Source organism: Pleurodeles waltl, chromosome 3_2, assembly GCF_031143425.1.
Source record: "Pleurodeles waltl isolate 20211129_DDA chromosome 3_2, aPleWal1.hap1.20221129, whole genome shotgun sequence".
Classification (NCBI taxonomy): Eukaryota; Metazoa; Chordata; class Amphibia; order Caudata; family Salamandridae; genus Pleurodeles; species Pleurodeles waltl.
The window spans coordinates 204,951,320-204,970,172 of NC_090441.1; the positions used below are offsets into that span (position 1 = coordinate 204,951,320).

The 18,853-nt window shown below is 46.5% G+C and overlaps 1 protein-coding gene across 2 annotated transcripts in view; it reads right to left on the minus strand.

Annotated features, from left to right (window-relative positions):
• Window positions 1-6,477: 6,477 nt before the first annotated feature.
• Window positions 6,478-18,853, minus strand: part of LOC138286782 (apolipoprotein L3-like) — a 244,700-nt gene continuing 232,324 nt past the window's right edge. For both annotated transcript variants that reach the window (XM_069227279.1, XM_069227280.1), the window contains exon 3: window positions 6,478-8,129. In XM_069227279.1, coding sequence (XP_069083380.1) covers window positions 7,346-8,129 — 784 coding nt within the window. In that variant the 3' untranslated portion in view covers window positions 6,478-7,345. The remainder of the gene's footprint in view (window positions 8,130-18,853) is intronic.

Consider the following 18,853-nt stretch of genomic DNA (forward strand, 5'->3'; position numbering starts at 1 on the left):
AGGAGGCTAAAAGCACAAAAAATAGTACAAATGGGGTATGTCCCAGTAAAATGCCAAAATTATGTTAAAAAATGTGGTTTTCTGCTTCAAGTCTGCCTGTTCCTGAAAGCTGGGAAGATTGTGATTTTAGTACTGTAAAGAGAGAAAAAAACAAGCCTTCTTCTGCAGCCCTTTTTTCCCATTTATTTTTTTATGAAAACAAAATTTTCGCTGTATTTTGGCTAATTTCTTGGTCTCCTCCAGGGGAACCCACAAACTCTGGGTACCTCTAGAATCCGTAGGGTGTTGGAAAAAGGACACAAATTTGGCGTGGGTAGCTTATGTGGACAAAAAGTTATGTTGGCCTAAGCACGAACTGCCCCAAATAGCCAAAGAAAGGTTTGGCACCTGAGGGGGAAAAAGCCTTGCAGCGAAGGGGTTAAATAGATCGATTTGTTTGGAGTGCCATCTTCCCTGGCATGTTACCCCCCATTTTTCACTGTATATATGTTGTTTTAGTGCATGTGTCACTGGGACCCTGCCAGACAGGGCCCCAGTGCTCATAAGTGTGCCCTGTATGTGTTCCCTGTGTGATGACTAACTGTCTCACTGAGGCTCTGCTAATCAGAACCTCGGTGGTTATGCTCTCTCTGCTTTCCAAATTGTCACTAACAGGTTAGTGACCAATTTCACCAATTCACATTGCCATACTGGAACACCCTTATAATTCATTCCCTAGTATATGGTACTGAGGTACCCAGGGTATTGGGGTTCCAGGAGATCCCTATGGGCTGCAGCATTTCTTTTACCACCCATAGGGAGCTCTGACAATTTTTACACAGGCCTGCCAGTGCAGCCTGGGTGAAATAACGTCCATGTTATTTGACAGCCATTTACCACTGCACTTAAGTAACTTATAAGTCACCTATATGTCTAACCTTTACCTGGTAAAGGTTGGGTGCTAAGTTACTTAGTGTGTGGGCACCCTGGCACTAGCCAAGGTGCCCCTACATCGTTCAGGGCAAATTCCCCGGACGTTGTGAGTGCGGGGACACCATTACACGCGTGCACTATACATAGGTCACTACCTATGTATAGCGTCACAATGGTAACTCCGAACATGGCCATGTAACATGTCTAAGATCATGGAATTGCCACCCCAATGCCATCCTGGCATTGGGGAGGCAATTCTATGATCCCCCGAGTCTCTAGCACAGACCAGAGTACTGCCAAACTGCCTTTCCCGGGGTTTCACTGCAGCAGTTGCTGCTGCTGCCAACCCCTCAGACAGGTTTCTGCCCTCCTGGGGTCCAGCCAGGCTTGGCCCAGGAAGGCAGAGCGAAGGACTTTCTCAGAGAGAGGGTGTTACACCCTCTCCCTTTAGAAAAAGGTGTCAGGGCTGGGGAGGAGTAGCCTCCCCCAGCCTCTGAAAATGCTTTGATGGGCACAGATGGTGCCCATCTCTGCAGAATCCAGTCTACACCGGTTCAGGGATCCCCCAGCCCTGCTCTGGCGTGAAACTGGACAAAGGAAAGGGGAGTGACCAATCCCCTGACCTGCACCTCCCAGGGGAGGTGCCCAGAGCTCCTCCAGTGTGCTCCAGACCTCTGCCATCTTGGAAACAGAGGTGGTGCTGGCACACTGGACTGCTCTGAGTGGCCAGTGCCAGCAGGTGACGTCAGAGACTCCTTCTGATAGGCTCTTACCTGTGTTGCTAGCCTATCCTCCTTCCTAGGCAGCCAAACCTCCTTTTCAGGCACCAAAAGATTGCATCACCGGTCATCTGGGTCCCCTCTCAGCACAACGAGTGAGGTCCCTGGAACTCAGCAACTCTGTCCAAGTTACTCCCACAGTCCAGTGACTCTTCAGTCCAAGTTTGGTGGAGGTAAGTCCTTGCCTCCCCACGCTAGACTGCATTGCTGGGTACCACGTGATTTGCAGCTGCTCCGGCTCCTGTGCACTCTTCCAGGATTTCCTTTGTGCACAGCCAAGCCTGGGTCCCCGACACTCTAACCTGCAGTGCACAACCTCCTGAGTTGTCCTCCGGCATCGTGGGACTCCCTTTTGTGTCTTCGGGTGAGCTCCGGGTCACTCCTCTTCGTAGTGCCTGTTCTGGCACTTCTGCGGGTGCTGCCTGCTTTTGTGAGGACTCCCTGACTTGCTCGGCGCCCCATCTGTCTCCTCCTCCAAGTGGCGACATCCTGGTCCCTCCTGGGCCACAGCAGCATCCAAAAACCCTAACCGCAACCCTTGCAGCTAGCAAGGCTTGTTTGCGGTCTTTCTGCGTGGGAACACCTCTGCAAGCTTCTTCACGACGTGGGACATCCATCCTCCAAAGGGGAAGTTTCTAGCCCTCTCCGTTCTTTCAGAATCCTCAGCTTCTACCATCCAGTGGCAGCTTCTTTGCATCCTCAGCTGGCATTTCCTGGGCATCTGCCCAATCTCGACTTAGTCGCGACTCTTGGATTTGGTCCCCTTGTTCCACAGGTACTCTTGTCTGGAAATCCACTTTGGTTGCATTGCTGGTGTTGGTCTTCCTTGCAGAATTCCCCTATCACGACTTCTGTGCTCTCTGGGGAATATAGGTGTACTTTACACCTACTTTTCAGGGTCTTGGGGTGGGCTATTTTTCTAACCCTCACTGTTTTCTTACAGTCCCAGCGACCCTCTACAAGCTCACATAGGCTTGGGGTCCATACGTTATTCGCATTCCACTTTTGGAGTATATGGTTTGTGTTGCCCCTATACCTATGTGCTCCTAATGCAATCTACTGTAACTTTACATTGCTTGCATTACTTCCTTTTGCTATTACTGCATATTTTTGGTATTGTGTACATATATCTTGTGTATATTTGGCATCCTCATCCTGAGGGTACTCACTGAGATACTTTTGGCATATTGTCATAAAAATAAAGTACCTTTATTTTTAGTATATCTGTGTATTGTGTTTTCTTATGATATTGTGCATATGACACCAGTGGTATAGTAGGAGCTTTGCATGTCTCCTAGTTCAGCCTAAGCTGCTCTGCTATAGCTACCTTCTACCAGCCTAAGCTGCTAGAAACACCTCTTCTACACAAATAAGGGATAACTGGACCTGGTACAGAGTGTAAGTACCCCTTGGTACCCACTACAAGCCAGGCCAGCCTCCTACAGGTGGTAAAATGAGGGAGAAGCGGGGGAGTGCATTCAGGTGAGAGGCAAAAGAGGGTGCTGAAGAGGAAAGAGAGGAGGTTGAAAATGTGCAGGTGGATGAGATGTGAAGAGAAAAAAGGCAAACATATCTAATGTAAAGCACACATAACTGAAGGCCACACTCCTTCCACAGGCCTCAATAATATTTAATAGTCTCAGAATTTCAGAATTGAAACATTTCCAATGTTAATTATTTATAACTAATCATTGTTGCTTCTCATTTATCTCAAACAGCTAACAACCATTGACAAAGTCAAAAGTACTGACATGTTTTAGGTGTATGTCAGTTGTTGTGTTATATTTGTGGATGCAATAACATCTCAGAGAGAATCCAAAATACAGGCCAGATGGCACAGTATGAGAATCACAGAAATTAATTTTATATGTTCCCTTTAATAGAGCCCCCACTTGTTTCATCCTACTTAAAGATCTGTCTGCATATATTTCACTATGATAGATTGCTGTCAGCAGCTGTCAGTGCTTTTTAATGCCTGGTTAGAGCATTTTCTTCCAAAATTGATGCCACATGCAGTGCAAGACACTGGGCAAGCACACATCTTAAAGGGCCTGAAGTTGTCACGCTGTACAACTTGCACATTAAAGCAACTGTTGAAAGTATTAATGCAATAAGATATGGGGATTTTTTAATGTGTTTTGTATTTCAAGAGTATACATTAACACTGCTTTATAAACTTTGCTTTCTCATTAAATTAATTTGCTTTCAAATGCCCCATTTGTCAATCTTTTTCAATGTTTTCTTGAGAGGAAGACTTACCTTGGCCCCCATGTTTGTCCATTAATCTTGCTCGCTTCACTCGCTACATAAAAGTCATACCCAACGTTTACACTAACTACTTTCAAATGTCACCAGCCGCCACTGCCAACCATATGGGGACATTTGTTAGAGGAGTAAGAATTTTAAACTTCCTTTCGATGAAAAGTTGAACCCAACAGGCCCACTGCAGGTGATGCCATTCTTTTTTTTTTTTTATAGGTTTTTATTGATTCAGGTGACGCCATTCTTGCTGCTGAATGTGCCTTGGGCAGGATAATTGGAATTTTGATGGTATGCTGCCACCACTGTAATCCACGCATAAAACACTCAACAGGGATATTACTCCTCTGTCACTACGAGGGTGTGCTTGGTGCACCCCTGTCAGGTCAGGACTAAGGGCCTGATTTAGATCTCGGCAGTGGATATACTCTGTCACAAACGTAACGGACAGCCCATTCACTGAATTACGATCTCCATAAGATTTAATGGGATCATAATGCAGCGGACAGTATATCCGCCAGGTTTGTGATGCAGTAACCCCCTTCACCAGGATCTAACTCAGGCCCTAGGTCTAGAACCTATCATTTTGAAAGACCGGGCTTTGGTCCACATGCACACAGGATTAGTGTGTGGCTAGACCAGAAATCATAAGAACAGGATCACAGGTACATGCAAGTTGGGCATGCAGGGCAGGGGACACAACTACATCATTCCTGTCCCAAAACCCACTGTGCCCTGTTTTGCCTTCACTGCCATCTCCACCTGTCCCCCCTCCCATTGATTCTTACTGCAACTCTTTACTGTTTCTCTGCTACTCCCACACTACCTTCCTATGTCATTTTGCCACTAGTCCACAAAGTGTTGACCATCTCTAATTGGCCTGTAAAACCTGTTTCCGTCACCTGTGTCATACCATCCTGCTTTCGCCCTCTCCCTCGTTTACCTCTCTTCTTTTCCCCAAGGAAATCATCCCATGCACCCGGCCACTTCTTGTATAACTTCTGGAACACACTCTTCCCTCCTGCTATCCTCTCTTCCCCTCTGCTGTTCTTCCCTCATGCAAAAACTCTCAACTCCACCTTTGCTGCCCCTTGTATCCCCTATTCTGTATACGCATCATCACCACCTTGTGCATGAGGGTATCCCACTGTTTGGTTCCTGCATTCCTCCTCTCTGTAACCCTTCCTCTCGACAGCTGCCTTTTCTCTTCCCTGTGTCTGTGTTCCAGTTGGTGTGAGTTGTCACTTCTGTTGTTCTTTCCCTTTTTTTCCCAATCTAACTTCAGTTCCTCTTCATTTATGATCTCTCATCCTCACAACCACCGATGCCACCCTTTCTTGTCAGCAGGAGCGGCTTGCGGTGCTAATTAGGGGCGGGGGTGAGCATGCACTGATGGCTGTGGGGGAATTAATAATACTTTTTTTTTAAAACTTACCTGAATTGTTGTGACCGCCGCCGTCACCTCGGCGCTGCTCCTCTCCTTCAGGCTGCAGGCACAGGCTCCCAGCCTGCCCTGCGGCCAATCCTGACGCTGCTAAGATCAGCATCAGGATTGGCTGGCAGTGCCCAGCCAGGGCGCTCCCAGGCAGACTGGTAGCCTGTGCCCAGCCCGGCAACACAGTGCCGGGCTGGAGAGAGCACACTGCGCATCTGTGTTTGGCCAGTCAGGGACAGCCGGCCAAGCATATATGCGAAGTGAGAAGGAGTGCTGTGCACTCCTCCTCAGTGCCCGTCACAACCTGTAACCCCCCCCCTTTTTCAAAAAAACAATAATAAACATAGTTTATTAATGTTTTTTGGTAAAAGGTTTGCAGCTGCTGCTGCTGGTGGGGTGGGGGGAACGCTCCTCCGCCCTAGCCCTAGTGGAGGCGCTGCACCTGCTTTTCAGACATTTAAAGAATTTAGGGGCAGATTTAAGGAAAGTGGCACTGTACCCAGTGCAGCACCACTTTGCTTGCGCCCCTTAGAGCCCCCCCTACCACCACCATGTGGGCGCCGTATCTGTGATATGGCACACCATGGCGCAGGGTAGGGGGCAATAGCGTCAACATTTTTGACGCTATTGATGTACTGTTCAGGGTTACAGCAAAAACGCTGCCACTAACTCTGAACAGTATATAGGGGCCTATTGTAGCCAATAGTGTGCCCCCTTTTAATACCTTCTCTGAGCAGGCGGTAAAAGTGTAAAAAAAATGACGCAAAGAAATTTATGAGACTTCTTTGCGTCATTTTTTCACCCCCACCTAATGAGCAAATGCCCCCTTTGCAGACATTATGCATGGCGCACACATAATGTAGAGCAAAGGGTTACAAAGTGGTGCAATGCATGCATTGCGCTAGTTTCTAAATCTGGCACGGTGTTCTTAGCCATCTAACGCCACATTAGCGTAAAAAAAATGACACAAATGTGTTGTTAGATGGTGCAAGGGGCTCTTAAATCTGCCCCTTAAAGTTTTGATAAAATACGTACAAACATTTATTAAAGTTTTAATTAAAAACACAAAACATTTGTAAGGTATTGCTTTAATTTACATACACATGAATTTTCATAAATTTCATAATTTATTATTAAAGAGAATTTTTGATTTGGAATTTACGACTTGGGCACAGGTGGGGGCACTAATAGATCCATGTTCTAGGCAGCGGGTCCTAAATGTCTCAGCAGAGAGCTTCTGGTGGAACTAGTCCTTGCCCTGATTCAGTAACCCCTTTAATGCCCACTACCCTCCCCAAACTTGCTTAGATTGGAGTCAGAATGATAAACGTAACCCCTTTAATGTCCCCCAGTTTCCCCAACGTAGCGTAGACTGGAGTAGGAAATAGTAAATCTAACCCCTTCAATGTCTAATACGTTCCCCAATGTAGCTTATATAGGAGTCGTAATAGTAAGTTTAACCCTTTTCATTTGAAAAATTTCCCAGTGTGTAGTATAGTGTAGATTACACATTAAGTAAAAAATTTGTGTTTTTTATATTGAGTGGGTGTATAATAAATACACTTGGATAAAGTTCATATAGTTTTGATTTACATATACTGATGGTAGTTTTTAACCAGTTTTATTTTTATTAACTATTTACACAAAAGTGTAATCACACGCTGCACTCTATTCCTCATTCGCAGCTCTGTTTTCACTGAGATTGAAGGTTTTTAACAGGAGCCAATATTGCTCTTACCGCTGAGTTTACACAGTGAGGGCATCGCTGCTCTTAGTGCGGGCCGGCTGTGGTGTACACGGCGCCCGATGCCATCTTTCTTTCATTATTGCACAAGTCATCATTTCTTTCTCATTCATGCACTAGCTCTGTCCCACATAACATGTCGAGTCTCGTGCAAGAATTCCACAACGCACACAAGACTCGACATAAGACATAAGAACCCAACAACACCCCAGTTCTTTACTCTGCTAGGCTCGCCCTGAGCCCATGCACATTCTGTTCAATGACCGCCAGCTGTAACTCAGTGACCCCAGCCCGCAGCTCACTCTCAGCCTTGCGGATGGCTGAGGCGAGTTCACTCGGAGCCCCCCTCCTCAGCTCCTTGCTGCTCTTTATGAGGATAAGTAGGTCAAACACTACAAACGCAGCACTGAACACTACGGTGGTAAGGCCGGCTACTTTGACTAAAAGCCGCCCACTGTCCAAAACCTGGAGAGTTTTCACTAATTTGGTGAAGTGGAGGCCGGCCTGGCCGCAGCCAACCCCAAGATTCCCAACACACCCGGCCACATCCATGTCTACTGCAACTGCCAAATCTCTTATTTCCTCTGCCAGGTGGTTGACAACCTGCACATCTTGTTTGATTTTCTCCAGACTCTCTTGGCACCCCTTCAAGTGCCCCTCCACTTTGTCTTGGTCTATTTTGCTGTTTATTGCATCCGCCAGAATAGCTCCTGCGGCGACGGTCCCACCTACGGCTGAGGCGCCGAATCCTGCACCAACTGCCACAAGGGATACCCCTGCTGTCACTGGAGCAAGCAGCAGCCCCCCCAGTCCCAGCAGTCCCCCAGTAACACCTGCGATGCTACCAAAAAAGTTCCACTCTGTTGATTTGCGATGAAAGTCGTCCAGGTCGTCTGCAATCCTTCGCAGCATGTCTGCTGTCTCTCTCAGCTTCTTCCCCTCCACAAACACCTGCTCCAAGTTCGCGATCAGACTCTCTGTGTGCTCTTTAATCACCTTCCTGGGAAAAGGAACAAAACACTCTTAGTGAGAGCTCAGTAGCAATGTCATCAGCTGCTTTCAATTACTGGCTCTGCCAAGTCACAATCTTTCTTTCTTTCTTTTTTTTTTTAAACCAGATTTTATTGGTATTATAACATTTCCATGGTTCTCATACATATTCTTATTGTGTTACTCTGTTTACAATATTATGGGGCTGATTCCAACCCTGGCGGTCCTTGACCGCCAGGGCCGGGGTCGGCGGGAGCACCGCCAACAGGCTGGCGGTGCTCCTAAGGGCATTCTGACCGCGGCGGTTTGCCCGCTGTCAGACACGGAAAACCGGCGGTCTCCTGCCGGTTTTCCGCTGCCCTGAGGAATCCCCCATGGCGGCGCAGCTTGCTGCGCCGCCATGGGTGATTCCGACCCCCTCACCGCCATCCTGTTCCTGGCGGTTTTGACCGCCAGGAACAGGATGGCGGTGAGGGGTGTCGTGGGGCCCCTGGGCGCCCCTGCAGTGCCCATGCCAGTGGCATGGGCACTGCAGGGGCCCCCGTAAGAGGGCCCCACCATGAATTTCAGTGTCTGCATAGCAGACACTAAAATTCGCGACGGGTGCAACTGCACCCGTCGCACCCCTTCCACTCCGCCGGCTCCATTCGGAGCCGACATCCTCATGGAAGGGTGTTTCCCGCTGGGCTGGCGGGCGGCCTTCTGGCAGTCGCCCGCCAGCCCAGCGGGAAACCCAGAATCACTGCGGCGGTCTTTTGACCGCGCAGCGGTGTTCTGGCGGAGGTACTTTGGCGGGCGGCCTCCGCCGCCCGCCAAGGTTAGAATCACCCCCTATATCTTGATCTGGTTAGTAGTACTTATTCATAATACAATGCAAATTCTTATAATAACAAAAGCTCAACGCCCCATCAACCGATCCCTCCCTAGCCCTTCCGTCCGAGAACCATGATTCAGCATTGATCATTTTTGGCAGGGTATCTAGTCGTGTTTGATCAGAACTTAGGGGTGTTCAGCAGAAGTCTGAAGCGTTATGCTTTCCTGATCAGGGTCAGGTGTGTGTCTCGACCTATGTCTAAAAGTTGTGTGCGCTATTGGTTTTGCTATTTATTCTGTGGTACTAAATGCTTTTTACTGGATGGGCTCTAATGTATGAACTCCGATCTGAGTGTGTTCATTATTATCTCCCATTCTTCTGATACTTCCGGGGGTCTGCTCCCGTTTTTAGCCTCTCGTTGAAGTAGTGTGCCTTCTGCAGTTGCCCACTTAAGTAATTCGTTTTTCCAGGTTATTATTCTAGGGCCCTTTGGGTTTTTCCAGTTGATAGCTATCTCGCTCTTAGCCAGCGTTAAGGCCAAATCTATGAATCTATCTGAGGCTTTGTGTTTCGTTGAATGCGTAAAGGAGTGTAAGAGACAGATATCCATAGAGTTGTGTTTTTGTTCAGTAGTTGTGTCAGTTTTTGGCAAACCTCAGTCCAATAGGGTGCCAGCATGGGGCAATCCCAGAACATGTGTTTAAACTCAGCATCCACTAATCTGCATCTTGGGCATCCCTCAGTAGTTTTATTGAAGTATTTATTTATGCGGGCAGGCGTTAAATAGGCTTGGTGTAGGATATAGAAATTGATACGTTTAAATCTAGTGTTTCGTGATGCCTTGAGGAAGTTTCGCAGGATGTGTCCCAATTCTGCCTCCTGGATATCACGATTGAGATCTTTTTCCCACTGTTGTTTGAGGTAGGGTAAGGGTTCTGTGATGTCTGTTCTTATCAAAGCATAAAGCGTTGATATTACCTTAGTTTTGTCGCTTGGGGATGCCAAATATGTGCATATTGCTTATGTGGGGGGTTCAGTGCCCTTCGTTCACCAGTGATTGTATATGCTGGCTTTTATAGGCCGTATGTTAAAAAATGTTTCACTGGAATATCGTATTCCGCTCTGATGGCCTCAAATGTCATCAGTTTATTTTCCTTGAAAAGCATGCCAACCGTAGTAATTCCGGCCTCCAACCAGTCTCCTAGTTCGAGTCCAGTTTTTCTCTGCATTATTGCTTGCAAGGAGCTAAGGGGAAGCTCTGCCAAGGAAGGGTTTTTAGTTTTAATCTTACATAAAAAGGTTTTCCAGCACTTAGTATTTTTAGCTCTGGGCTGTCTTGCTTCTCGTCTCTAGGTGACCCCAAGAGTATCTCAAATAGTCTAGTCCCCTGTGGGGTGTCATGACCACACAGACTTGCCAAATCAAATCAAAGAAATGCTTGAGAAAAGCAAAGAGATATCCTCACTGGAGACAGCAAAGCCCAAACTGGAAGAAGGTTTGCAGAGTAATCTTGCGCTTATTTCAAAGGAAGAATCAAGAAGAGAAGATCCAAGATGGCCCTCGTGAGTCCTGAAGGTTAGTTACAGTTCTAGTCTTGCAATCGGTTGGTTGCTAGGTTACGAGCTCTCCAGCTGGGAGCTTCGCACTTCAACCGAGGTCTGACAGGAATCAGCTGTGTGGAGAGAGAGCGCGCATCAGAGCAGAAACTCCTGTGAGGTAAAATTACACTTGAAGACTATTTTACAGAAAACGTGATAAAGATTGTCAAGGTTTATTTGAGGAGTTTGATAGTAGACCGTTCCAGTGGAGGTTTGGCAACGCTACAGAGTTTAATGTATGAATAAACCTTATGTTTACAAGCTTCCTGTTTAACCCCTTCGCTGCCAGGCCTTTTCCCCCTCCTGTGCCAGGCCTTTTTTTGCCTATTTGGGGCAGTTCGCGCTTAGGCCCGCATAACTTTTTGTCCACATAAGCTAACCAAGCCAAATTTGCGTCCTTTTTTTCCAACATCCTAGGGATTCTGGAGGTACCCAGACTTTGTGGGTTCCCCTGAAAGAGGCCAAGAAATTGGCCAAAATAAAGGGAAAATTTTGTTTTTTTTAAAAAAAAATGGTAAAAGTGGCTGCAGAAGAAGGCTTGTGGTTTTTCCCCTGAAAATGGCATCAACAAAGGGTTTGCGGTGCTAAACTCAGCAGCTTCCCAGCTTTCAGGAACAGGCAGACTTGAATCAGAAAACCCAATTTTTCAACACAATTTTGGCATTTTTCTGGGACATACCCCATTTTTGCAATTTTTTGTGCTTTCAGCCTCCATCCAGTCAATGACAGAAATGGGCATGAAACCAATGCTGGATCCCGGAAACCTAAACATTTCTGAAACGTAGACAAAATTCTGAATTCAGCAAGGGGTCATTTGTGTAGATCCTACAAGGGTTTCCTACAGAAAATAACAACTGAAAAAGAAAAATATTGAAATTTAGGTGAAAAAAACATAAATGTTTCTCTACGTTTTACTCTGTAACTTTTCCCTGCAATGTCAGATTATCGAAAGCAATATACCGTTACGTCTGCTGGACTCCTCTGGTTGCGGGGATATTTAGGGCTTGTAGGTTCATCAAGAACCCGAGTAACCCAGAGCCAATAAATGAGCTGCACCCTGACGCGCGTTTTCATTCTATACCGGGTATACAGCAATTCATTTGCTGAAATATAAAGAGTAAAAAATTGCTATCAAGAAAACCTTTGTATTTCCAAAAAGGGCACAAGATAAGGTGTTGAGGAGCAGAGGTTATTTGCACATCTCTGAATTCCGGGGTGACCATACTAGCATGTGAATTACAGGGCTTTTCTCAAATAGATGTCTTTTTTACACACTCTCCTATATTTGGAAGGAAAAAATGTAGAGAAAGACAAGGGGCAATAACACTTGTTTTGCTAATCTATGTTCCCCCAAGTCTCCCGATAAAAATGATACCTCACTTGTGTGGGTAGGCCTAGCGCACGCGACAGGAAACGCCCCAAAGCGCAACGTGGACACATCCAAATTTTTGGAAGACAACAGAGTTGTTTTTTGCGAAGTGCCTACCTGTAAATTTTGGCCTCTAGCTCAGCCGGCACCTAGGGAAACCTACCAAACCTGTGCATTTCTGAAAACTAGAGACCTAGGGGAATCCAAGGAGGGGTGACTTGCGGGGCTCGGACCAGGTTCTGTTACCCAGAATCCTTTGCAAACCTCAAAATTTGGCTAAAAAAACACATGTTCCTCACATTTCTGTGGCAGAAAGATCTGGAATCTGAGAGGAGCCACAAATTTCCTTTCACCCAGCGTTCCCCCAAGTCTCCCGATAAAAATGATACCTCACTTGTGTGGGTAGGCCTAGCGCCCGCGTCAGGAAACGCCCCAAAGCGCAACGTGGACACATCCACATTTTTGGAAGACAACAGAGGTGTTTTTTGCGAAGTGCCTACCTGTAGATTTTGGCCTCTAGCTCAGCCGGCACCTAGGGAAACCTACCAAACCTGTGCATTTCTGAAAACTAGAGACCTAGGGGAATCCAAGGAGGGGTGACTTGCGGGGCTCGGACCAGGTTCTGTTACCCAGAATCCTTTGCAAACCTCAAAATTTGGCTAAAAAAACACATGTTCCTCACATTTCTGTGGCAGAAAGTTCTGGAATCTGAGAGGAGCTACAAATTTCCTTCCACCCAGCGTTCTCCCAAGTCTCCCGATACAAATGATACCTCACTTGCGTGGGTAGGCCTAGCGCCGGCGACAGGAAACACCCCAAAGTGCAACGTGGACACATCCTAAATTTTGGGAAAAAACAGAGGTGTTTTTTGCGAAGTGCCTACCTGTAGATTTTGGCCTCTAGCTCAGCCGGCACCTAGGGAAACCTACCAAACCTGTGCATTTCTGAAAACTAGAGACCTAGGGGAATCCAAGGAGGGGTGACTCACTTGTGTGGGTAGGCCTAGCGCCCGCGACAGGAAATGGCCCAAAACACAACCTGGACACATCACATTTTTTCATAGAAAACAGGGCCTACCTGTGGATTTTGGCCTCTAGCTCAGCCGGCACCTGGGGAAACCTAGCAAACCAGCGCATTTTTGAAAACTAGAAACCCAGGGGAATCCAAGATGGGGTGAATTGTGGGGCTCTGACCAGGTTCTGTTACCCAGAATCCTTTGCAAACCTCAAAATTTGGCTAAAAAAACATGTTTTCCTCACATTTCAGTGACAGAAAGTTCTGGAATCTGAGAGGAGCCACAAATTTCCTTCCACCTAGCGTTCCCCCAAGTCTCCCGATAAAAATGATACCTCACTGGTGTGGGTAGGCCTAGCGCCCGCGACAGGAAATGGCCCAAAACACAACGTGGACACATCACATTTTTGTGCCTACCTGTGGATTTTGGCCTCTAGCTCAGCCGGGCCCAGGGGGGGCAGAAATGGCCTAAAATAAATTTGTCCCCCACCCCCCAATCCCCCTGCCCCCCCGGGAGCGACCCTTGCCTATGGGGTCGCCCCCCCCATGCGTGACATTGGTGCCAAAAAAAAAATCCCCGGTGCCTAGTGGTTTCTGCCCCCCTTGGGGGCAGATTGACCTACAATCGGCCAATCTGCCCCCAAGGGGGGCAGAAATGGTCTAAATACAATTTGCCCCCCAGGGGAGCGACCCTTGCCTAATGGGTCGCTCCCCATCTCTACAAAAACAAACAAACAAACAAAAAAAAACCCACAAAAAAAACAATTTGCCCTGGCGCCTAGAGGTTTCTGCCCCCCCCGGGGGCAGATCGGCCTAATACCAATAGGCCGATCTGCCCCCATGGGGGGCAGAAATGGCCTAAAATAAATTTGCCCCCCAAGGGAACGACCCTTGCCTAAGGGGTCGCTCCCCTTACGTGAAAAACAAACAAACAAAAAAAACTCCCTGGTGTCTAGTGGTTTCTGCCCCCCTTGGGGGCAGATTGGCCTCATAAAAATAAGCCAATCTGCCCCCAAAGGGGGCAGAAATGGCCTAAATATAATTTCCCCCTATGGGAGCGACCCTTGCCTAAGGGGTCGCATCCCACACCTAAAAAACAAAAGAAAACAAATAAAAAAACAAAAAAAATAAAAGTATCCCTGGTGTCTAGAGGTTTCTGCCCCCACTGGGGGCAGAAAAGGCCTTAAAAAAAAATGACCCCCTGGGAGCGACCCTTGCCCAAGGGGTCGCTCCCTTCTGTCAATTTCATATAAAAAAAAAAAATCCCTGGTGTCTAGTGGGGTTTCAAAAGCCGGATTGCAAGCAATCCGGCTTTTGAAACCCTCGGAGAGACTTCAAAGGGAAGGAAATACATTTCCTTCCCTTTGAAGCCCCTCCGGGCCTCCCCCACGTGATCGAAAGAGAAATGCTGAGCATTTCTCTTTCGATCGCGCTGGAAGCTCTGGGGGAGGTTGTGTGATTGTCAGCGCGCGCTCGCGCGCTGACGTCACAGGGGAGGTGGGGGGGGGTCGGGGTTGAAGGGGAAGGGATTCCCCTGTCAGCCCTTACCTAGGGGGGTGGGGGGGCAGCCCTTGGGAGGAGCGCTAGCGCTTCTCCCGAGGGCAGCATTCAGGACATAATGGTTACGTCCATGGCGCCACACGGGCGCTGCCATGGACGTAACCATTACGTCCGTGGCGGGGAAGGGGTTAAGATACCAAAGTCAATAGAAAAACGAACTTTAACAAGCAAGTATTTACAAATACCAAGGTTATAAACGAAGGCCGAGTTTAACGGAGAAATGAATGTTAACAAGTAAGCATTTACAAATGCAACGGTAATAAACCAAAGTAGAGTTTGAAAGAGAAACAAACTTTAATAAACAAGCATTTACAAATGCAAGTTATCGACAGATGTCGAAGTAAGAAAGGAGAAACTAACTTTAATAAACAAGCATTTACAAATGCAAGTTATCAACACATATCGAAGTAAGAAAGAAGAAGCAAACTTTAATAAACAAGCATTTACAAATACAAGTATTGACAGAAGTCAAAATAAGACAGGAGCAACAAACTTTCATAAGCAAGAATTACCAATGCAATAAACGTAATTGAACTCTCTAATGTAAAGTAGAAACCAACTAACATCAGCTGATTTGGAGAACGCATTATCACCAACTATATATATATATATATATATATATATATATATATATATATATATATATATACATAAAACCAATCTCTAACAAAGGTTGAGAAGTTCTTCCAGAATCAGTAATAAGCATTTTTGAGAAGAGCTTATCATTCATAGAGAGAAGCACGGCTACAGAGAACTCAGGGTGAGGGAAGAAATAATAGAATTAAAGAGAATCAAGTTTTAAGAGTAGAAAGTGTAAAACTGATGTTGTATGTCCCTAGTAATTGCGACTGTGACTCTTGCAGGTGCTGCATCCAATCTTAGACGTGAAGAGGCAGACTGAGTACTGACGTTCATCATCTCTGTGGCAGTCTCTCTACAATCCAATTCCTCTTTCCCCCTCTGGGGTACTCAGCACGAAGGATTAAAATTCATTGTGAGTAGCTCAGGTCGGGACTGAGGAGTTATCTTCTGCTTCTGAGGAAATCGAATTGAAGTATCCTGACATGGGGTGGAAATTTTAGCGTTTGTTGATGCCAATAGTCTATCCGAAATCCAGAGTGCCAACCACTGTAATTGTGCTGCAAGATAATAGGTCTCGAAGTCTGGTGTTGCCAGACCCCCATCTGTTGATTGTCTTTGGAGTTTTGCCAACGCTACTCTCTTCCTGCCTTTACCCCAAATAAATGAGCTTACCATGGTGTTTAATTCCCTAAAGAAGGATTTAGGAATCCAAATTGGGAGAGCTGAGAAATGATATAGCAATCTCGGTAATACAATCATTTTGAGAATCGCAATTTGCCCTGTCACTGATATTAGCCGTGTTTGCCAGAATGCCATGCATGTTTTTATGGAGCGTATTGTGCCACCTAAATTTCCATCTAGGATATCCCGGGAGTCATGATAAACTTTCACTCCCAAGTATGGGAGCCCATCTGATATCCATCTGACCATTCCCAAATTCAGGGGTGGTGGTTGCAGTTTTTTACGAGGGAGTAAGTTTGTCCCAGTTTACTTTTAGGCCTGAGTGGCTTTCAAAGTTAGTTAGCATTAGCTGTACTAGTGGTAAATCCCTTTGGATGTCTTCCAAGAATATCAGGAGGTCATCCGCATAAAGGGCTATGTGATGTCTCTTGTTTCTGGCCAGGATACCTGGTCCCCCCTGTCCCGCTCTGGCCGCGGCGGCCAGTGGTTCCATTGCCAATGCGAACAGCAGGGGGGAAAGGGGGCAACCCTGTCTAGTCCGGCGTTCCACTTTGTATCTGTTAGATATTATGCGCCCTGTGCGGACTCTGGATGAGGGGTCAGTATATAGTAATTTCACCCATGAGATGCATTCAGGTCCTATTCCAAGTTTTGACATGACCTTATAAAGGAAATCCCAATCTAAACTATCAAAGGCCTTTTCAATATCTACTGCCAGGATACCCGGGGTCCCAGCGGTGGGAGCTACGTCTCTCATGATGGCAATTAATCTACGAATATTCCCAGCTGTATTGCGCCCTGGTATGAAACCTGCCTGGTCTGGATGTATTAAAGAAGGCATCAGTGGGAGAAGTCTGGACACCAGGGTCTTGCTAAGGATTTTGTAATCGAGGTTCAACATAGAGAGGGGTCTATACGCTCCCACTTGTGTTGGATCTTTGCCGGGCTTAAGCAGAGGGACTGTGACCACTTCTCGAGAGGATTCAGGTAAAAGGCCCTGGTCTCTGGCACACTTCAACATTTTTTCTAGTCTCGGAGAAAGAATTCCAGCAAAGGCCATGTAAAACTCAGTGGGGAGGCCATCTGTTCCGGGCGTTTTTCCATCTGCCATTCCTTTCATGGCTTCATTAATCTCATCTAGTGTGACGTTCTCCTCAAGTGTTTCTGTGGGTATTGGTTCCCGGGGTTTTAGGTTTAGTGCCGTTAAATAGTTTTCAGTTTGTTCTCTGTTTAAGTTAAGTCTTTTTTGGTATAATTTCTCATAGAATGACATAAACTGTGTATTAATCTGCTCTGGCTCAAATAGTTGGGTCCCTGTCTCCGAGATCAGGTTCATTATGGGGGGGGGGATCTTTCAGATTGCGAAAGCACCCAGGTGAGGAGTTTTCCCGCCTTATCTCTTTCGCCATGAGCCCTTGTGAGGTAGTTTTTGTGGTCAAAGAACCTAAGACGATCAATACAGTGCGCCACTTCGGCCCTGAGTTCTTGTATTAGGGTTTGCATATGTGGATTCCCAGGTCTGTCTTTCTCAGCCTCTCTCAACTTAGTCTCGGCCCGCTCTGTATCGCCCAACAAAGTTTTACGTATGCCCACTGTCTCGGCTATGCACCTCCCCATTATTACTACCTTAAAGGCATCCCATTCTATCAGTGTATTTGGCCCAGAAGGGAGCATCCTCTAATAATTCGGGTTTGAGTCTCCACGTAGGTATGCGGGAAACGGAGGAACCCCATTTCAGAGATAATAACAGGTGATTATGGTCCGATATTGTACAAGACAAATACTCCATATTTGATATTGATGTGTGAGCAGGTGAGCATAGAAAGGAGTCTAATCGTACATGCAGTTCATGAAGGCTAGAGAAAAATGAATAGTCCCTGACATTAGGGTGTAATTTACGCCAGGCATCTATTAGGCCCCAGTTCGTCTGCCAGGTAGTGAACTGTCACGCCGTTCTCACCAATGGAGAGTTGGGCAGGGGAGGATGCGATCTATCTACATTGAGGTTGCTTACACAATTAAAATCACCCGCCACTATCACTGGGGATTGTAAGTATGATGCTAGTAAGCTGGATAATCGTGTGAGGAATTCACCTTGCTCTGTTTTGGGGGCGTAAACATTGATCAGGGCCAGTTCTCTCTCCTCTAGTCTGCCCTTGATCACCACAAACCTCCCCTCGGGGTCTACATGGCTATCTGTTATTTGGAAGGGGACCCCTGCCGGGAACCAGATCTTGGTGCCTCTCTAAAGTATGCTGAGTATGTGGTATAAAATGCCTGTCCCCTCCATCTTCTCTGCAAAGCCTTGCCCTCAGTCGAAGTTAGGTGGGTTTCTTGAAGCATGGCTATTTGAATTCCCCTCCTTTGCAAATATGATGATGTAGGAAGTTGGCTCTGTATGTACTATTTCAAAGTAAGAAATAACATGCACAGAGTCCAAGGGTTCCCCTTAGAGGTAAGATAGTGGCAAAAATAGATAATTCTAATGCTCTATTTTGTGGTAGTGTGGTCGAGCAGTAGGCTTATCAGAGGGTAGTGTTAAGCATTTGTTGTACACACACACGCAATAAATGAGGAACACACTCAATGACAATTCCAGGCCAATAGGTTTTTGTATAGAAAAATATATTTTCTTAGTTTATTTTAAGAACCACAGATTCAAGATTTACAAACAATACTCTAAATGAAAGGTACTTCACTTAGAAACTTTAGGAACTTTGAATTAGCAAAATAGCATATACAGTTTTCACACAAATGGCAAATAGCTATTTTAAAACTAGACACAGTGCAATTTTCAACAGTTCCTGGGGGAGGAAAGTGTTTGTTAGTTTTGCAGGTAAGTAAACCACCTACAGGGTTCAAAGTTGGGTCCAAGGTAGCCCACCATTGGGGGTTCAGGGCAACCCCAAAGTTACCACACCAGCAGCTCAGAGCCGGTCAGGTGCAGAGGTCAAAGTGGTGCCCAAAACGCATAGGCTTCAATGGAGAAGGGGGTGCCCCGGTTCCAGTCTGCCAGAAGGTAAGTACCCGCGTCTTCGGAGGGCAGACCAGGGGGTTTTGTAAGGCACCGGGGGGGACACAAGTCAGCACAAAAAATACACCCTCAGCGGCACGGG